This window comes from Pleurodeles waltl, chromosome 6 (genome assembly GCF_031143425.1).
Source record: "Pleurodeles waltl isolate 20211129_DDA chromosome 6, aPleWal1.hap1.20221129, whole genome shotgun sequence".
Classification (NCBI taxonomy): domain Eukaryota; kingdom Metazoa; phylum Chordata; class Amphibia; order Caudata; family Salamandridae; genus Pleurodeles; species Pleurodeles waltl.
In genome coordinates this window covers 348490895-348506034 of record NC_090445.1, presented here as the reverse complement: position 1 = coordinate 348506034, position 15140 = coordinate 348490895, and the positions used below count along the sequence as shown (strand labels likewise).

The 15140-nt window shown below is 42.5% G+C and overlaps 1 protein-coding gene across 1 annotated transcript in view; it reads left to right on the top strand.

Annotated features, from left to right (window-relative positions):
* LOC138302214 (uncharacterized) overlaps window positions 1-15140 on the top strand; it is a 219562-nt gene that overhangs the window by 146072 nt on the left and 58350 nt on the right. Inside the window, exon 7 of the mRNA XM_069242546.1 lies at window positions 3668-3952. Coding sequence (XP_069098647.1) covers window positions 3668-3952 — 285 coding nt within the window. The remainder of the gene's footprint in view (window positions 1-3667; window positions 3953-15140) is intronic.

Below are 15140 nucleotides of genomic sequence, written 5' to 3'. Positions count from 1 at the left end.
TAATCTAATCCACCACACTCCAGTCCTTTGTAATCTAATCCACCACACTCCAGTCCAATGTAATCTAATCCACCACACTCCAGTCCAATCTTATCCACCCCACTCCAGTCCAATCTAATCCACCCCACTCCAGTCCAATCTAATCCACACCACTCTACTCCAATCCAATCCATCCCATCCCAATCAGATCCACCACTATCACTCCAATTCACACCACCCACTCCAATATAATTCACTCCACTCAAATCCACCCCACCCCAACCCAATCCACCTCACCCCATTTCAATCCAGCCCACTCAAATCCAATCCACCCGATACCAATACACCCCACTCCACTCAATCCAACCTATTCTACTCCAATCCAATCCACCCGCTACCCCAATTCACTCCAACTCATTCCACCCTATTTCATCCCACTCCTTTCCACTCTATGATGCTCTCTGCCACATAACCCTACTCAACTCTACAACACTCTAATACCCCTACTCCACTCCATGACATTCAAACAAATCTACTCTACTCCCCCACTCCACACTGACACTTCACGCCACTAAGTTATAGCCATGCTAAACAGAAGCCATGCTACACAGGAGGTATATAACATGGCAAAACACATTGCCAAAACTAATGGCTCTTGTATAGGCGAGACCAATTGGCTTTGCCAATGCTTGTTATAATTTGGAGAGGCATTAAGGAGTCAGCACATGAATATATTCAGACTCTCAGTTACAATTATGTAAGCTTAAAAGTCACACATGACATTAGTTTAACAAGAGTGACATTTTTAGACCTGCAGGCCATTGTGCAGAGAAAAAGATCTGCACATTATTATACAGAAAGCCTACTGCAGGGAACTTTCTACTGCATGCTATGAGTAACCACTCAAAGAGACTGAAATGGAGCATCTCCATTGGGGTGTTGCTCCATGTGAAGAGGAATAGTACATAGGAGCAGGAGTATGATGCAGCAGCAAGATATATGGTGATGAGATGTGAAATCAGAGGTCACCCTAGAAAAGTTTTAAGAACTGCAGACAAAAAAGAAAGTATGATCAAAAGAGAATATCTGCTAAAGGACAAGCCCAGAACAGAAGATTAAATTGATTTGAAATTTGTGACAAACTTTTCAGAATACACATCCAAGATCTATTGGATACGCTAAAGAAATTGGCACATAGTAAAGGCAGACACCCCCCATTACGGAGTCATCCACCAGTTTCCTAAAGACGGAGCACCTCCCTCTTCTATTTACTAGTACATAGCCATTTCAGGAACATTAGTAGTGAAACCAGGGAAAACGTGTTGGGAGATTTTGACCCTTCTTCTAAGTGCAAGGGGTGCAAGTGGTCTTCTAAAGTAACCATATATAGAGCTGCTATGCGTACTCCAAGAAAGATAAGCAATTGTCTGCTCTGTAATACAGAATATGCAGTTTAGTATGTCCATGTGAAAAATTATATATTGGGAGCACAGTGCTTTCTGTTATGATGCGATAATGCAAAACATGAGGGCCATAACAAAAAAGTATTCTACTTACCCAGGTGCCAGGCATTTTGAGGAGTTCAATAAAAGTAATAGCAACCTTTTAAGATTTGTTTGAGTTGACCATGTACCACTGGAAGAAAGAGGGGGCTAATAGGTCCCTGAAACTAAGAAGATTTGAGTTGAGGAATATTATGGATTTCCAAACAAGGGCGCCATATAGCCTGAATAGGGGCATGGGATTGGCATTTCACCTAGGTGGGGCAGATAAATGAATGTAGGAAGATGTTCACAGTGTTTTGTGAGGGTCCAAAGCCCATTTAGGGCAGAATATCACTGCACAACACCATTTAATGTGCAACTGAATATATCTGAAAAGATGGACAATTAGTCACACCATATGACATTTTGATTGATGGATTATTGCCCATCCAGGGTGAGATTGTTCGACAAATAGGGAATGACTTCCTATGTTTTTATCAGATTTAATTGTTTATGTCCCTGGGCACAGAGTATGAACTGAATAATGCAGGACATAGATACAAGATATTGTATATCTCATAATATCTTGTTGTTCTTTTATATATCAGTAGTTATGTTGAATTGAAACATTTCATTCATTATTAATCTTTGACTAATTGACTAATATGCCCCCAGTGAGTCTGAAAGATGATAGTGGAGTTAAGTTTATTTTATGTGGTAATCTTTAATTAAGTATGATGCCTGTGATGGCTTCACAAACAAAGTAAATATATAACTTAAATTGTTCAGATTAAGAATTGATGGGTCACTGTTGCTCAACAAAGAAATGTAAACTGTATGAACCATATGTAATGAGACAACCAAGTTAAAAAGAATCTTCGAGAACTGTGTAAAGTTGTCTGCCTTTTGTTACATTGATTTCTTATTAATGACCCTGAGCTGAGCTGGGTCTACAGGGCCTAGCAAGGTTCAGGGAGGTTGGCCACATGGCTCATCTGCCCTTTAAAATAAGTAAGGCCCTGGGAATGGGGTTCACTGGGCCTGATGAGGAATGGGGAGGGAGGCTAAGCAGTCCCCTTCCTCTTTAAAATATATGGCCCTGGGGAGGTGGTCCTTTATCGAGGTTGGGCGCAAGGCCTGGCAGCAGGCCAAGCCTTCTCACCAGCCCCCCACTGTGGGGTTAGCTGCATATGTAGGAGCTGGGCGCCGGGCTGGATTTATGCTTGGTAATTAAGTATTACTTTATCTTAAGAAAAGCCTAGAAATTTGCAGAAAAAACAAAGGGTAAAGTAACATTATAGTAAGGTGTGATGGAAAGATCAGTTTTTGGTTGCAAAAACCCTTAGACGTTCATTAACAAAACAAAGGTTAAAGTAATGTTACAGTTAAGTGAATTTGCCAGTGACAACATTAACATTTTGAACTAACCAAATCTGCCTGTAGTAACTTTACATTTGCATGTCTAATTCCAGGGCTGGGGGTATATAAGTTGAAACTTCTGAGTAAATTTACAATCGGAAAAGGGAAACTATTCAAAGTAGTAAAGATACTCAAAAGTGTAAGAGAAAACCTACACATGCATCTTACACATGTAAAGTTACTCATTTATAAGTGTACCTTTGTATTGAGGTCCCAATGTGTCTATTTAGATGGTACTGGTTGCAACGGGGCATTGTTTATCTAATGCTATACGAGTGAGTTGGTAATATGCATAGTCTGTGTTCCTGCTTTGCTGGTGAGCCCCAATCAGAGATAGAGATACTTTTTGTTGACGCCTCTAGATAGTGAGCATGCAGGGGAATGTCAGCTACCTGTCCTCCCATTGCTTCTGCAAGGCCATTAAGTTTAGGGCACAGTCAGTCACCTGTCAAGATTTTCATTCTAGAAAGCTAGTGGGGTCAGAATAAGCTGTATGCCAGTAACCCTGGCAGGGTTGGAGAGAGTGCTCAGGAGCACAGGTAGGACATGATGAATCTTGCATCTGTCAGTGTTGAAAGATTTGTTCTTGTCATAGAAAAAGCATCAGGATTATAATAATAAATCTGTTGAAAGATTAGGAGTTCCGTGTTACATTAGCAAAATAAACGTAAGGTTAAGCTAGATACTGGAAGGGAACTAGTTACACAGCTTTGCAAACTAGTTTTAATAGATGAAGATTAATGCAGAAGATGTTTTGAAATATTCCTCCATTTGTTTCTGTACAGGGCACCAGACTGCTATGCCACTCACAAAACTTATCAAGCCCTCTTTTGAGGAACTCTTCAAACACAAGAAGTCTGTTGCAATCTGCCTGTCTGAAGTAAGAAATGCCAGTGTGAAGTGGGAACTGAATGGCAAAGGTGTGCCATCAAATTCCTCCAATACTGGAGCATTGACAACCAGTACTCTGCCCATTACTCTTAAACAATGGAGGGAAGCAAGGAATTTGTCGTGCCAGCTGCAACATCCTTCTGTCAAGTTTCCGAAGCAAACAATCATCCTGAATTGGGGTAAGCACTCAGAGACAAAAGTAAACGATAGAGATTGCGAGGTGGGTGGCATCTTGTAAAACTGCAATGGAGTTACTAGTCACTTTCACAAATACCCAGAATCAGATTTTGTCTCCTATTTGTAAGCTCTTTACAGCATTTTTGGTGGTATCCTAAGCCTTGTGAATCTGTGAGAATTCACTTCTTACTGCCTATTCTGTGATCACATGCAATCTCTTCCTAAACACCACCAGAGGAAAATGAAAGGCTTTCAGTGCTTAAATTGAACAATAATTGTCATCTACTGTCTCTCTTGCATGGATCTAACTTTTAGAAGACCAGTGAATTATGATGACCTACTGCAGCTTGCAGTTCCCTAGATTTTTATTGCAAGGCGGCATCATAGACCCAATAACTATTTGTTACAAGAGACCTAACATGGGATGAAGTGTTCTAAAGTATAATGTAAATGTCAGTATCAAGATCTGCTTCACTACATTCAACCTATGGATCCTTATTTTTGTATTTGTGAAAAGGTTTTGCTCTGCTTTTGTAATTCTAAGGGCCTTATTCACAAAGGCACTTGTGAAGTTACGAGTGTGGAGTCTCCACACTCCTGACAACATCCCCATACTGCAGTGCTCACTGAAGAGATTCTGCCCCAAGGATGGAGACTTCGCGCTGAATGACAAGACTCTGCATTTGTAACTTTACGAGTCATAAGTCTCTTTGTAAATAAGGCCTTAAGTGTTAAGTTTCGGTAGAGGTATCTTCTTTACCTGGGATCTCACCAATAGCACCAGGTGCAAAACAAGACTGCTATTCCTGTCAGATGCCATGAGATATTTGACATTTGTGTTTCACAAATTTCACATATGTCAGCTTCCAGCAACAACTGTGGTCCTGTTAGAACTCTGTAAACACGTATGAGTCAGTTGCAGCCTGTGTGAGTGATGGCTCGCTCTGGTACATGCATTTGTGCTGACTGGCATAATTTCCTATTCTGTAATTGAAGCTGCAATATTTGGGAGAGCCCTACTTTGCGTACAATCTGTTTTTGGATGTTTTGCTTTTTCTGATAGAAAAATAAAAATTTGCATCAAAAGCCAAGTGACTATTTCATTGGCCTTTAAAACCTTGTATAGGCCCATTTACATTGACTATGCAAATTAACTCACTGTACAATCTCTACTTATCTTGATTTAATGATATCCAGCAGAGCACTGTGTCAGACTAGCTCTCTTTTGTAAGAGGCATTTTTCTTTTTAGCTATATATTCTGCTATCTTCAAGCTGTGGCACTTTAAAGTCTAGTCTCCTTTAGACACTAGATTCAGGGCCTCATTACAACTTTTGCGGAGGGGATTCTTCCGTCCCAAAAGTGACGGATATCCCACCCGCCGTATTACAAGTTCCATTATTTTCTATGGAACTTGTAAAACGGAGGACGGGATATCCTTCACTGTTGGGGTGGAGTAGTCCCCTCCACCAAGATCATAATGAGGCCCTTAGTGTGAAACAATAAAAGTGCACTAAGTCTACTGAAGTTCTAAAATATTTATTAAGAAAAGGAAAATGTATCTGTGGATCACAGAATCATCTAACAAGGAGTCCTCCCTGCAACTGTATCAAAGCAAAGGCAACACACAAATATACAGTATTTTCAGAACAAGTTATTCCTGAGAGTCACATGGTTTCAAGAAACAAAAGCCGTAGACCCGAGATTGAAAATGAAGAGGGTAGCCTGCAGTTGATACAGTAATGTAAGCTTTCCTTCTGGGTAAGATAATCAACACTCTGATGTGTCGAGAGCCAATATGTGAAATACAGGTGTAAGAGCCACTGGTGGGCATATCATTTAGGCATGGTTAGTAGGAGAAAGAAAATATGACTGTAGAAGTCATATGGTTAGCATAAGAAAGAATATATGACTGTAGATGTCATAGTTACACAAAGACAATGATTTCATTAAGAAGTCTTCCATTGTGACCTTCTCTTCATCCAGCTACTCGCTATGAACTCTTGGCCCTGATCTTCCCATCCAGTTTCAGGGTTGGGCCCTCTTACTTGAGTGCCATCTCATGTTATCTTCTCACATATGACCATCTCACCCTCCAGTCTGACATTCGTAACCTTTGTTGTATGTATCTGCATTTCCTTTATCCAGAGTATTCATGATTCACTTTATGAGCATCCAATCCTAGGGCTGTGATTTTAAAATGTACAACTTACACTGCTCATTTTTGACTGAGTCTACTGTATTCTCTTGATTCTGGAGATATGGTCTCAGGTCAATATGAGGCATTTAAGTGTGATCTTCAAAGAAGGAATATTACTAAAGATGTGGCTTAAAGAACTGAACTCAATGATCTACAGAACATGAAATTATGTGCATAGGGAACCTTCTGAACTGGACAAAATGTCCCAATGAGTGGTCCTGAGCAAAGCATGATGATGTAGTGTCGTGTGTGTTAATGATAACAGGCCCCTTTTGGTTCTTGATGGACTCCGTAGAATGGGGACATAAGTCCTGGGGTGTGATGAATAGATTTCATGTCAGAATGTTCAGCTCGCAATTACACACAGAGCATTAAAGACATGTTAAGACCTTGCTCCATGTGTGGCGTTGTCATTTATGAGTACCCAGGCTAGGGAAGAAACTACAACTGGTGAATAGATAGGGGATGCATAACCTGAAGATCGACAGTGCTCTCCCAGAGAGATTTCTGTGGTCCAGCAAGCTGCTCATAAGTGTCACACTTACCTCAGTAAAAACAAAGATCAATGTTTGGCATATGTGGAGTCAAAGTGCCACACCAGCCAGTGGGAAGCTTTTGAAGATAACGAAAGCCTCATTGAGAAGTTTACTTATTGTTGGCCAGACGTTTGCTAGTGAGGCAGTGAAAGAGGTACTGTGCCACTACACAATACTAAGTGACAAAATCACACAGTATGAAAGCACTTAAAGCAGCAACAATCAGGTACACATAATACAATGAGCAGCGACAACTAGGTGTAAGAGAACACTATGAGTAGAAACAAATACAATGCAAACGCATGAAGGCTGAAGAACCCATGCAAGAAACAAAGCCACTACTCACCTCTAAAGAAGAAGACAGGGCGTCATTGACAGAGAGTAAGCGACAACCCAGGTGGTAGCATGTCGCTAGTGCTTAACGAAGATGCCAGCAAGTGGGCAGCAGGCACTGAAGGAGTGAGCTTCGCTCTCAAAAGCAGAAAGTTCCTCAGGTTATGATGGTGCCACATTCCTAAAACCACTGCCTCCCTTCGATACTGCCAAAAGCAAAATATTGGTGACCAATGGTCTGCCTAGACAGAAACGTTTGATGATTTCATTGATGCACTGGAAGAAACAGACAACTGAAAGATTGTCAAATAACCCAAAAATCTTGCTGGTGAAGGAGTAAAAGAGGTAATAAAGATACTTCTGCACACTGGAGAAATTACAAACTGTCAAATTAAAGAAGCATTACATTTCAAGTTCAATCTAATGCTGAATGTCAATTATAACAATTATATTTTCAATCACCAACGACAGATAGTTGGTAAAACAATCAACAAATCTGAGGAAAGACTTGATATGCTTGTCAAACACTGTAAGTTCAATGAATTCAATGATGAAGAAGCCCTACATCTTTGAATTATTGACGGATGTCTGTCAGATTCATTCAGACGATGAATACTGAGAGAAACTTTTAGCCTGGAGCGAGTTCTCATGGCTGCCAGGGACGAGGAACCTGCCGTTTGACAAGCTGCTGACATGAAAGTCAGAGGTGCCTAGAGAGAGTCAATCATGAACATGCTAAGTAAGCAGAAACATGAAGATGAAGGACACAGAGTGATGTCCCCAAAGAAAAATAGCCTGTGCTTTAAATCTGGATTTTTGTTTCCACACAAAGGTAAATATCCTGCAACTGGACAAGCATGCTAGGTCTGGGGTAAGTAGAACTATTTTGTAATGGTTTGCAAGGTGAAGGAAAAGCTAGTTGCCATGACAAGAAAACAAAATGGATGCCAACATTTCACAGAAGTGACGTTCTACGCACACCCACAAGGCCAAGCAGCAAAATCAGCTGAGGCAAATCAACACCGAACTGCATCAATAGTCATCTAAATCTTCATCCAATAGTTCTTCGTCTTCATTGCTAAGTGATGGTGAGGAAAAAGGAGGTGCCATGTCAATATTTATCCCAGAAAAACCTGTGCATGTCCGTCTGACCACATGAAAAGGAAAATTAGAGTCAAAGAAAAATCAACAAGTAAAGTTACAAAAGTCAGTCAAACACTGCCTGAAGATCACACTAAAAGTAAACGGTTGCTCCAAGCTGTAGGAAAGTACCATCTTGCCTGGCATGTTACCCCCATTTTTACATCTATGTCAGTTTGTTTTTGCCTGTCTCACTGGGATCCTGCTAACCAGGACCCCAGTGCTCATAGTTTGTGGCCTGAATGTGTATACCTATGTAGTGACTAACTGTGTCACTGAGGCTCTGGTAACCAGACCCTCAGTGCTTGTGCTCTCTCTGCCTTTAAATTTGTCACTATAGGATAGTGACCACTTTTAGCAATTTCAATTGGCACAAAGGAACACCCTTATAATTCCCTAGTATGTAGTACTTAGGTACCCAGGGTATTGGGGTTCCAGGAGATCCCTATGGGCTGCAGCATTTCTTTTGCCACCCATAGGGAGCTCAGACAAACCTTTACACAGGACTGCCATTGCAGCCTGAGTGAAATAATGCACACATTATTTCCCAGCCATTTTCACTGCACTTAAGTAACTTATAAGTCACCTATATGTCTAACCTTCACTTGCTGAAGGTTAGGTGCAAAGTTACTAAGTGTTAGGGCACCCTTGCACTAGCAAAGGTGCCCCCACATCGTTCAGGGCCATTTCCCAGGACTTTGTGAGTTTGGGGACACCATTACATGTGTGCACTACATAGAGGTCAATACCTATATGTAGCTTCACAATGGTAACTCCAAACATGGCCATGTAACATGTCTAAGATCATGGAATTGTCCCCCCATGCCAAATCTGGTATTGGGGAGCCAATTCCATGCATCTCTGAGGCTCTCTGAGGCTCCACAATGGACCTCGGGTACTGCAAAACCAGCTCTCTGGGGTTTTCTCTGAGAGAGGGTGTTACACCCTCTCCCTTTGGAAATATGTGTTAACGGCTGGGGAGGGGTAGCCTCTCCCAGCCTCTTGAAATGCTTTGAAGGGCACAGATGGTGCCCTCCTTGCAAAAGACAGTCTACATTGGTTTAGGGAACCCCCAGTTCCTGCTCTGGTGCAAAACTGGACAAAAGGAAAGGGGAGTGACCCCTCCCCTGTCCATCACCACCCCAGGGGTGGTTCCCAGAGATCCTCCAGTGTGTCTCAGAGCTCTGCCATCTTGGATCTAGAGGTGTGAGGGCCCTCTGGAGGCCTTTGAGTGACCAGTGCCCACAGGTGACGTCAGAGACCCCTCTTGATAGGTGCTTACCTGACTAGGTGGCCAATCCTCCTCTGAGGGCTATTTAGGGTCTCTCCAGTGGGCTTTTCTTCAGATAACGACTTGCAAGAATTCACACAGAGTCCCTCTGCACCTCTCTCTTCGACTTCTGCCATAGATCGGTGGCTGACTGCTCCAGGACGCCTGCAAAACAGCAACAAAGTAGCAAGAAGACTACCAGCGACATTGTAGCGCCTAATCCTGCCGGCTTTCTCAACTGTTTCCTGGTGGTGCACCCCCAGGGAGCTGCCTACCTTCACCCTGCACTGGAAGCCACAAATAAATCTTTGTGGCTTCAGAAGGCACCAAACTTCAGCTTCACCTGTACTCTGGGACCCCTCTCATCCTGACGAGCGTGGCTCCTGGAACACAGGAGGTGGACCCAAGTGACCCAGACTGTCCAGTGGTCTAACTGTCCAAATTTGGAGGAGGTAAGTCCTTGCCTCCCCTCTTGAGACAGTAATCCTGTGCACCGCATGAACTGCAGCTACAAGGGCTTCTGTGCGCATTTCCAAGAAATCCTGCATGCACAGCGATGCTCAGTTCCCTGAGTTGACCTCCGGTGTCATGGGACCTCCTTTTGCAGTGTTGAGATGACCACCATGTTCAGTCTTCTTGAACCCGTGTTCAAGGACTTCTGTGGGTGCTTCCTGCTTGTGCTGGGCTCTCCCAAGTGGCAACATCCTGCTCCTTCCTGGGCCCGGGCAGCACCCTTTTTCTCCAACCGCGACTATTGCAGCTAGCAAGGCTTGTTTGTGTTATTTTGCCAAAAAAACAACTCTGCATCCTCCTGGGACATCTTCTGCATGAAGGAGAAGTTCCTACCACCTTTCGTTGTTGCAGAATCTTCAGCTTCTTCCATCTGGAGGCAGCCATTTTGCACCTTCATCCGGGGTTTAATGGGCTCCTGCCCCCCCCGACATGTTCGCATCTCTTGGACTTGCTCCCCTTTCCTTTGCAAGTCCTTAGGTCCAGGAATCCATCTTCAGTGCTTTGCAGTCTGTTGTGGTCTTTGCAAAATCCTTTATCACGACTTTAGTGTGTTTCTGGGGAAATAGTAGTACTTTACTATTACTTTCCAGGGTCTTGGAATTGGGTATCTGTGACACCCCTAGTGTTTTCCTACACTCCCAGTGACCCTATACACACCACACTAGCCTAGGGGTCAATTTGTGGTTCGCATTCCACTTTCTTAGTATATGGTTTGTATTGCCCCTAGGCCTATTGCATCCTACTGTATTCTACAGTGTTTGCACTACTTTCTGACTGTTTTACTTACCTGATTTGGTTTTTTGTGTATATTTTGTGTATGTTACTTACCTCCTAAGGGAGTATGTCCTCTGAGATATTTTTGGCACATTGTCACTAAAATAAATTACCTTTATTTTTAGTAACACTGAGTATTATGATATAGTACCTATATGATATAAGTGGTATTGCATGAGCTTTGCATGTCTCCTAGTTCAGCCTTGGTTGCTCTGCTATAGCTACCTCTATCAGCCTAAGCCTTTAGAACACTACTACCCTACTAATAAGGGATAACTAGACACAGCACAAAGTGTAAGTACCATTGGTACCTACGACAAGCCAGACCAGCCTTCTACACACGCCTTTTATTATTGACAGTGGTGTGTCGATAAACATTATGCCTGAGGAGAAATATAATGAACTGCCTCCATTGCCCTGCCTTACACCATTAATAACTAAAGTTTATACATGGGCTGCATCAATGCCATTAAAACGTCAAGGTTCATTCGTAGCAACTATTAGACACAAAAACAAAAAGGTACAAGTCCCCATTCATGTTCTTCAAGGTAATGCGTCAAGTGCCTGTTTACTCAGTTTCAATACCTCAGAGTGCTGATATGGGACTAATATCTGTGAACTACAATATGAATCTTCATCAAGAAATAGTAAGTCAAAAGAGAAAGAGACCACGAAAGTGCAACTTCATATCAATGAGAAAACCTAACCCTCTTTTACCTTTCATCAAGCATTACTTATTATCTTTGGCAAATCAAAAGCTAAGATGCCTCCTAACAATGAATGTTGGGCTTTGTGAATACAGACATATCACTACACTATAGTGCACTGACCATTGAAAGATCAAAAGCCTGCTGACTACTTTTCACAAGTACTAGTACAGTGTCATGGTACCCCTTCCAAAGCGGCACAAGCCTATATTAACTTTATTGTAAAGCAACCTCTGCTGCTATTTCTTTGGAATAAATTATCACTGCTATGAATAAAGACAGCAACACGTTGATAATGAAAGATAATATTGCACATAAATTCTGAAAATAGCACTTGTGAGCACTCACACATGACAGTTTGACGAACTGTTTGTTACTCAAGAAGGCATTGTTTTTGTGGTTCAAGAATTGTCATACCAGAGATTGTGGGACAGCAACAAGTAGTTGAAGTGACCCATGAAGGACATTGTGGAAGTCTTGCCACAAAACTAGCACTACAAGACCAAGTTTGGTTTCCTCATCTTGATGAGAGAGTTGAAAGAGAACTGAAGGCATGACATTTTTTGTATTTGCTTATTTCCCAAAATCACTCACCATACCTTGTACATGTCAGATTTACCAAAGCATGTATGGAGAGAGTTGGTGTTGATTTCCTTGGTCCTGTTGACAATGGATATCACCTGATGGTGATTATCAATAAATACTCCCCACTGGTAGAAGATCTCTCATCCAGTACTCAAGAAGGAGTCATAGAGAAGTCAGATGGCATTTTTGCAATTTGAGGTGCTCCTTCAATGTTGAAGTCTGACAATGAGCCGGTGCAGTGCTGAGTGGCACTGAACTCACTGCACTAGATCCTGCACCATTGGTCATCATGCTGTACTCCAAATTTATAAAAGACAATCTGGTGACCTTCCTATGGAAAAAACTCCCCTCAACAGATTCTAGATGCCAGGCGCTCTCCCACTCCCTTGCCAGGAATATTGGCTATGGTGCCTATCCCGCCTTTCAATAAGTGAAAATTCAGGCACTTCCTGAATCATCTCAAGGTGAAGCATCAGAAAAGTACACCTCTTAGGCCACGTACAAATGGTGTTGTCAAACTCTTTATGAGCACCCCCAAAAAGACTGCACAGCATGCTGAATTTCGTCAAACGGGAATGTCATAAATAAAAGATTAAAGTATATGCTGACAAGCATTGAAGTGCCAAAGACATTGTGCGGCAACAAAGAAAATGAATATCTCATGATCCCTCTGATATAGAACCTTTCAAAGTTGTAACTATCAGAGGACACATGGTAATGGCTCACTGTCCTGGAAAGTACATTCTGCAAGATTCTTCACGCTTCAGGCATCTGCCTTCTCATTCTCCAGGTCCTGATGTCAGAGATGAAACTGGATCAATCGAGACTGTAGAGAGCCCTTTGACTGCATCTGTATCTACATCACAGATGCCAGTCATGGACGTTTCTCCTCTCTCTTCACAGCCTCAGAGGACATGATATGGACATTTAGTCAAAGCTTCGTGAGGACTTACAGGGGAGTTATAACATATATATACATATGTATATATCTGTAAAATATATCATATTTTTTATTTAACAATGGGGGAGATGTAGTGTCTTGTGAGTTAACAATAACAAGACCCTTTTGGTTCTTGATGGGCTCTGTAGAACAGAGGTGTCATTGATGGAGTATTTTAAACAGATTTCATGTTAGAATATTGAGTTTGGGGTTACAAGCAGAGCAATAAAAATGAGTAAGACCAAGCTCTGTGTGTGGCATGGTCATTTACAAGTACCCAGGCTTGGAGGACGCTACAATCAAAACATGACCAGAATTGAAGAAGCTTCACCAGTCCACATCTGCTGGTCATCTCTTTCTCTATGGACTCCAACCATTCATTTGCTCTCATAATAGCATTGTCATGTGTTCATTCTCTCTGATGCCATATGATAGTTACACCTAAAATATATTGTCTTGTTTGGAGACCTGTAAAACACCACACAGGGCTGCCTCTAATAACATTTCTGCTACCAGTATATAACATCATGTTTCGCTGCTTTGAGCATGATATGCATTTCCCATGTCACCATTCTTCAAGAATTTCTCAAGCTAGCCTGGAATGGAGTAGGACATGCCTCAATTGCTCTCCGAGCCTGTTAGAAATGGGGTCTTTGGTTCGAGTCAGGTTAACCCCTGTCCAAGCAAGGACCCTCACTCTAGTCAGGGTAAAAGAGAATCGCACTCACCTAACCCCTGCTTGCCTAGATGTAAAGTATTTGTACTAACACACAGAGTAATTTAATGAAAACACTACTAAATGACACAACACAGGTTTAGAAAAATAGAGAATATTTATCTAAACAAAACAAGCCCAAAACAACAAAAAATCCACAATACACAAATCAAGTTATCAATTAAAAACCAAAAAGAGTCTTCATGTAATTTTAAACACAACGCTAACACTGTTAGCATGAAACTGTACCTTGGGTGCATCAAAAATAACCCCACATGGGTGAGTGCGCATCAAAAAGGACTTGCGATGCATCAATTTCACTCACGAGCGAAACCTTGCATCGTTTCTCCTTTAGTCGGGACAGCGTGCGTCATTTCTTCTCTCCGCAGGAGAGCGATGCGTCAATCCAGTCAGCACTCTCAGGTCCAGGCAGGCCTTGTGTCGTTATTACATGCCAAGCAGTGTTTGCGTCAGAAATTCAGCCTCACGATGGTTTAAAAACCACATAACGCGGGTTGCGATCTCACCATCCAATGTCAGCGATGCTGCACGTCGTTTCTTGAGCTGCAGGCATCGATCTTCCGGTCGTGTTGCAGACGAACATCGATTTTCAGCTGCGAAGCCGGAGACGCGTCGATTTTTCAGCCGCAGATCGGAGTCGCGCCGATCTTTTCCCCGCACGGCGGTCTGTGCATCGATTTCTCACTCTTGGGCTACCAGCTTCTCCTTTCAGGGTCCCAGGAACTGGATGAGCACCACTTGGCAGAGTAGGAGTCTCTCCAGAGACTCCAGGTGCTGGCAGAGAGAAGTCTTTGCTGTCCCTGAGACTTCAAACAACAGGAGGCAAGTTCTAAATCAAGATCTTGGAGAGTTCTTCAAAAGAAAGAAGGCAACAGAAAGTCCAGTCTTCGTCCTCTAGCACAGGCAGAAGCAGCCACTGCAGGATAGCTCCACAAAGTCTGTGGTTTTGGGTGCCCTTCTAATACCCATTTTGACCTTTGAAGTAGGCCTACTTCAAAGGAAAGTCTCTCTTGTTTGTGAAATCCTGCCTTGCCCAGGCCATGCCCCAGACACACACCAGGGGGGTTGGAGACTGCATTGTGTGAGGGCAGGCACAACCTTTTCAGGTGTAAGTGACCATTCCTCCCTTCCCTTGTAGCACAGATGGCTCATCATGAAATGCAGACTACATCCCAGCTCCCTTTGTGTCACTGTCTAGTGAGAGGTGCAACCAGCCTAACTGCCAAACTGACCCAGACAGGGAATCCACAAACAGGCAGAGTCACAGAAATGGTTTAAGCACGAAAATGCTCACTTTCTAAAAGTGGCATTTTCAAACACACAATCTGGAAATCAACTTTACTAAAAGATGTATTTTTAAATTGTGAGCTCAGAGACCCCGAACTCCACATGTCTATCCGCTCCCAAAGGGAATCTACACTTTAATCATATTTAAAGGTAGCCCCCTTGTTAACCTA